The 6,000-nt window shown below is 33.1% G+C and overlaps 1 protein-coding gene across 1 annotated transcript; it reads right to left on the minus strand.

Moving 5' to 3' along the window:
• Positions 1-3,460: 3,460 nt before the first annotated feature.
• On the minus strand, positions 3,461-5,475 carry LOC105962350 (uncharacterized). The gene is made up of 3 exons (XM_012986650.2): positions 4,917-5,475; positions 4,439-4,582; positions 3,461-4,182 (listed from the first exon to the last, which is right to left on the minus strand). The coding sequence occupies exons 1-3, from the start codon at positions 5,312-5,314 to the stop codon at positions 3,678-3,680; spliced, it is 1,047 nt and encodes a 348-aa protein (XP_012842104.1). The 5' UTR covers positions 5,315-5,475; the 3' UTR covers positions 3,461-3,677.
• Between the last annotated feature and the right edge of the window lie 525 nt (positions 5,476-6,000).

Consider the following 6,000-nt stretch of genomic DNA (forward strand, 5'->3'; position numbering starts at 1 on the left):
TTGCTAAGTGTTGGTCACTTGATGAGGAAAGGTTTCAATATGTTTTTCGACGACTTCACTTGCGTTTTGAAAAACAAGGATCAGCACATTGCAAATATCGGTATGACCGGAAATAATATTTTTCCGATCAAACTTGATAATTTTGAAGCCTCTTGCCATTTAACCGTGAAGGACGATGTTTCAAAGTTGTGGCATGATCGGTTCGGGCATCTTAATTTCCAAAGTTTGAAGGAGTTATCAAACAAGCAAATTGTTCAAGGATTGCCGAACATTAAAGCCATGGACGAAATTTGTGAAGAATGCCAATTGGGGAAGCAACACCGAGAGCCATTTCCTTCCAAGTCAAATTGGAAATCAAAGTCACCATTGGAGCTCATTCATAGTGACCTTTGTGGACCATTTCAAGTTCCCTCTCTCGGTGGTAATCGCTATTTCTTGTTATTTATTGATGATTTTACAAGAAAAGTTTGGGCTTATTTTGTGAAAGAAAGATCCGAAACTCTTTCATGCTTCAAAGATTTTAAAATCCAAGTTGAGAAATTTTCCGGTTTCGAAATAAAAAATTTGAGGAGTGATCGTGGTGGAGAATATTTATCTTCTTTATTTGAAGAATTTTGTCGAATCCATGGGATAAGACATGAATTGACGGCCCGGTATACACCGCAACAAAATGGCGTGGCGGAGCGAAAGAATCGAACAATCATGGATATGGTTCTGTGTATGTTGAAAAAGAAGAATATTCCATCGGAGTTTTGGGCTGAAGCGGTCGCTTGTGCCGTTTATTTGATCAACCGATCACCGACGAAGAGCTTGGAGAATTCTACTCCAAATGAGGTGTGGTATGGTAAGAAGCCAAATGTTAGTCATCTTAAAACATTTGGTTGTCTTGCATATTCACATATTCCAAATGCTATGAGGACCAAACTCGACGATAAAGCCGAAAAATGCATTTTCATTGGGTATAGTAAGAGGTCAAAATCTTACAAGCTTTACAATCCTCAAACGAAAAAAAATTGTGATAAGTCGGGATGTTCGTTTTGATGAAAAATCTTCTTATGATTTTTCAAAAAATTCAGAATCATTAACTTGGCCGACCCTTGGATACGAAGAAGGCTATTCTCAAGCAATGCAACCAAATGATGGTGAAAATGAATCTCCACAAAATTCACCATCACCCCCGCCAAGATAAACGAGGAGTTTGAGAGAACTCTATGATGAAACGGAGGAGGTGAATGCAACAAATCCTATTTTATTTGCATTCTTTGCCGGGGAGGATCCAATCTCTTTTGAAGAAGCCTCAAAAGAAGAAAAGTTGAATCAAGCAATGAAAGAAGAAATCAAGACGATTGAAAAAAATGAAACTTGGGAGCTCACACCTTTACCTTCACACAAATCTCCTATTGGTGTGAAATGGGTGTTCAAAACAAAAACCAATCTTAATGGTTCCATCAACAAATACAAGGCGAGGCTTGTTGCAAAAGGATACAAGCAAAAAGAAGGAGAAGACTTCAATGATGTATTTGCTCTCGTTTCAAGACTTGATACAATTCGCTTAATTATCTCTCTAGCGGAAATTTTCATGAAGCCATTTTGGAGGTCCCGTTTTTTCGAAAAATGTTGAAGGTTTGGAAATAAAAAGCAAATTCAATTTACGGGAGGCAATGTTGGAATAAATTGAATTAATGTGAATTCAATATTGGAATTAGTGGCAATTCAATATTGGAAGAAGTGGGCATTCATGTTAGAAGAAGTGGAAGATTGAATAAATGTGAATTTGAAGCACTGTTGTCTAGATGTATAGACAATTGTCTTTTAATTTTCCTAAGTATTAAATTAGAATTAAAAGAGTTGTTAGTGTATGAGTTATTTTGTAATATATTAGTAGATTAATGTATTTCTCACTATAAATATGGAGTGCTAGAGATCATTGTAAGCAAGAAAATAAAAGTAAAAAGAGAAGTAATTTTTTCATCCACAAAACACTTGTATTTTACTTTCTCTACTCAAAAATATTATTTTTTCAAATCTTCACAAAATCACTAAAATCCAAATTCGGGATTAATCATTTTTATCCTATCCTGGTGCCTACACACAAGACCCATTCCATTTTTATTATTATTGTTAGGACCATTTAGGCATCATCAATATAAATATTTAACATGAATCATAAGTGACAGTGTGATTTTTTTTTTTTTAATTCGCATACACCTAACAGGCTAACACTGAGGAACATGGATCTGGGCTTCTGTCTATAAAATTTTATTGGGTTTATTTATGGCCCCAAGTATTTTGATTGATAAATCACAGGCCCATAAAAGAAATATATTTTTCATCAGCCCTCAACTACTCGATAAACTAATTTGAAAACTGAAATCGCTCTCTTTAAAGCTCACAAATTGGTATAGTTTATCATTTATATTTTCCACATTTTCATTAATCAATTAATTAAATAAATAAAAAAGGAGGAAATTAAGAAGAAATAGAAAAGTTGATTTCCAGCTATATATGTTGAATAATGAATACAATTCTTCTAATTATATTTGTGATGTTGGCATAGAATATTATTCACATGCATCTCTTTACAGTTAGCAAATTTTGTTCATTCTGATTCCTTTTGCATGGTTGTCACCTCAACTATACATTTCCAATTCGAATCGGAAAAAAATATTATTCAGTATAAAGTATTGATTAATTAATCCGATGAAACTCGAATACTTGAATTGGAAAAAGAAGAAAAATAATTACTGCATAGATCTCTCTCAATATAGTATAATTATTAATTAATCCTCTAATGATATATTAGTATATGTTTTAATTAATTACCACAAGTTTAGATTATTCCAGACCATAAAATGAAAAGATCATTAAAAAGGCAAAACAAAAAGAAGCTAATTAAATTAGACTAGTTTGGTCCCATGCCACAAGTTTGAGTAATAGCCTATACATCTACAAGTAAGGGCTTCCATCCATCCATTCATATATATATATATATATATATACAAAAAATATAATTGTTGAAATTATATAGATATGTTATACTAAGTATGATTGACTAAATTTAGATCAGTAGTCAGTCAGCTGATCAAATAGCAGAATAGCAAATATATGCTTGGTAAAAGAAAGAAAACAAAGGCAATCTCCTAATTAATATTCCCTTTCTCTGCTATGGCTATTGCAGTTATGAGAAAACATTAATATTGAAAACTTATCACTAAATCACTGTTTGATTGCATATATATATATATATATATATGCTATGGTAATTGAGCTGCGGCATATATCGACGAGTTCCGGAAAGTTCTATGTATGGTGAATCCGAAGAGCTCAACTGAATATATTAATGCTCAATGGAGAAACCCTAACCCTAGAACTCTCTGATCATCAGCAATATATACAGCTAGCAGAATATTTCACTATAGAAAAGCAGAAAAAAGATGTGTACGTACTAATTAATACAATATATATATCCATTAATTTTTATATATCAATATAGATTAAATAAAGTACAAGTACAATAAATAATAAAAGAACATCATGAACTAAAACAAGTACGTCCAAGCAAACTATATATGAAGTGGGTTCATAACTAAAGAGAACTCCCAAAACTTCACACTTAATTAGTAAATTAAGAAAATTTAAATTCATACAAACTAGTAATTAATAATTAACTTCTCTAGCTACTCGTCCTTCGGGCCGTTAAACATCTGGGACGGCAGCATGTCCTGAAGAAGGCCATGGTCTCTTGCAAGAGAGGCAGCGGAGGGGCAAAAGGGTCTTTCTTGAAATACAGGAGGAAGAAATGTAGGATTACTACAACTACTACTAATATTATTAGGGCTAATTAAACTCATCAAAGGAGGTGGTGGTGTCAAATTATGAAAATAGGGTTGTCTTTGTTGTTGAAGAGATGAATGAGGTGGTGGTGTTAATTGCTGATGATGAAACATTTGTTGGATGGCATAATTATGGGTGATAGAACCACCAAAGCCACCGCCGCCGCCACGGCCAGCGGAGGAGAACAAGGGTGTTTCCGGCATGATAGAGAAGGTGCCACGTGTCATAATGGGGCAGGGATGTGTGTGTGTACCTTCGTAGGTAGTGACAACAATGGATGGATCCTCAGAGGATCTCTCTACTCTTTTCTTCACACCACATGCTGTACTTGTGCACCGGTAGTAGCTCCTACATATATATATATATACAAAAACGAAAATAATTACATAATTAAATTAATATATTAGAACTCAACAAAAAATCAAAAAAGATAAAATTGCATTAATTAACGTTGGATAATCATTACTTCCTCAAAAGTTCAGATCCTTTTATCAAAGACGAACAAAAGATCTTTCTAAAATGAAAAGTGAAATATAATTATTATTATTATTATTATAGAACTATATATATATATGTGTGTGTGTGTGAATATACTAATACTAACCTAGGAAAAGGGCTGTTTTTAACAGCTTTCTGGCCGTACTTTCTCCATCTATAACCATCGTCCAAATTATCAATCTCACTCTTTGTCATGAACGCAAATCTCGCTTCTTTTTGCTTTTTTTGATTCTTCTTTTTTGGCTTCAACCTAATTAATAACCAAACAAATCACCACATTTAATTTATTTTCTACATAATAAACAATTGTAATTTACAAATCCATGTATGCTGAATTATTATTGATTATTTTTCAATCGGATCACGGCGCATAAGTACTGAAATTTATAACTCCACAAGATCTGTATGCTTCTTCATAAATAAGCTTTGTTCTTATGAAGGTGTTATATCAATGGTAAACCCTTCATTAAATAAATTAATAAATAAATAAATAAAAAAGTAAAAAGATTATAGGCCTTAATTATCTATCCACAGTAGAACGTAACTGTAGATTAATTAAAAAATGACCCAAGAAAAAGGCTTACTGTTTCTTAGTCTTCTCTTGTTCTTCTTCTACTTGTTCTTCAACAGTTATTTCAGTAATCATTTTCTGATCAATATCATTTGCAGCTGCAGGCTCAGTCGAAGATGAAGATATGGAAGAAGAATTTGGTGTAACCGGAGTATTGACAACCTCAGAATATTCCGGCGGCAAAGTGAACGCCGGCGAGCAGAGAGGCAGCGCCGCTAGTGGAGGATTTGATGGTGCTGTAATAGTCTGAAGCAAATCATCGAATATCGAACAAGGGGTTCTGATGAAATCTAACATGTCGTCGCACGATGACATGTCGAATAATAAACTGTTTTCTGCCGGAGTAATCATCTTCTGATGATGATGGTCGGAAAATGCTGTGTTCTTTCTTTCTATGATCTTCTCCTCCATTAATATTTTTTTTTTCTTATTAAAAGCTTAGATTCTTCTTCATTTCTCAATTGCAGTTATGTCTTTTATCTTTCTAGAGAGAGAAAGAGAGGAGAGAGAGTTTTTTATTAGGGGGTGTTTGGTTTTTGGGGTTATGAAGTGTGAAGAGAGTTTCACAAAGTGCTTCTTTTTCTTTGTCACTCTCTTTTTTAAGGGACAACAAACAGCTTGGCCCCGCGTAGATTTTTGTTTTCTTCTACATTTGATTTCTTTTTCTTTTCCCATCTTATCTCCTTTTCTTTTTTCTTTTTCTTTTTTTTACTAATTTTATCATTATTTTATTTTTGTAATCTTGAGAAGAAAAGTAAATATTTTAGAATATTCTTGTTAAACTAAGATTGCATACATACAATACAAGTAGTACAACAATCCCTAAATATGGTCTAGTTGGTAGAGTAAATAAGAATACTCATGATGTCTACGAGCGGAGTTCGATCTGCCTTTCCGATCCAACACGTATATATATTGAAAAGATGAGCTCGTCGCATATAATTTATCAGCTTCAATTTCCACCTCTCGTGTAAAAAAAATAGTACAAGATGTGAATAAAAAATGTAGTAGAAGAGGACTTTTAATTGGAAACTTCCTTGTGACAACCTAAGGTAAAATTAGAATAAAATAACATGAAAAATGAATTTGGTATAGTT

This window comes from Erythranthe guttata, chromosome 14 (assembly GCF_056151865.1).
Source record: "Erythranthe guttata isolate IM_541 chromosome 14, IM_541, whole genome shotgun sequence".
NCBI classification, from domain to species: Eukaryota; Viridiplantae; Streptophyta; class Magnoliopsida; order Lamiales; family Phrymaceae; genus Erythranthe; species Erythranthe guttata.

Excerpts from the sequence above, each read along its gene's own strand:
- LOC105962350 (XM_012986650.2), bottom strand. The coding sequence starts at position 5,314 with ATGGAGGAGAAGATCATAGAAAGAAAGAACACAGCATTTTCCGACCAT. Across the intron at positions 4,583-4,916 it reads CAAGAGAAGACTAAGAAACA|GTTGAAGCCAAAAAAGAAGA; the intron begins GTAAGCCTTTTT and ends GTTATTAATTAG. Across the intron at positions 4,183-4,438 it reads AAAAACAGCCCTTTTCCTAG|GAGCTACTACCGGTGCACAA; the intron begins GTTAGTATTAGT and ends ATATATATGTAG.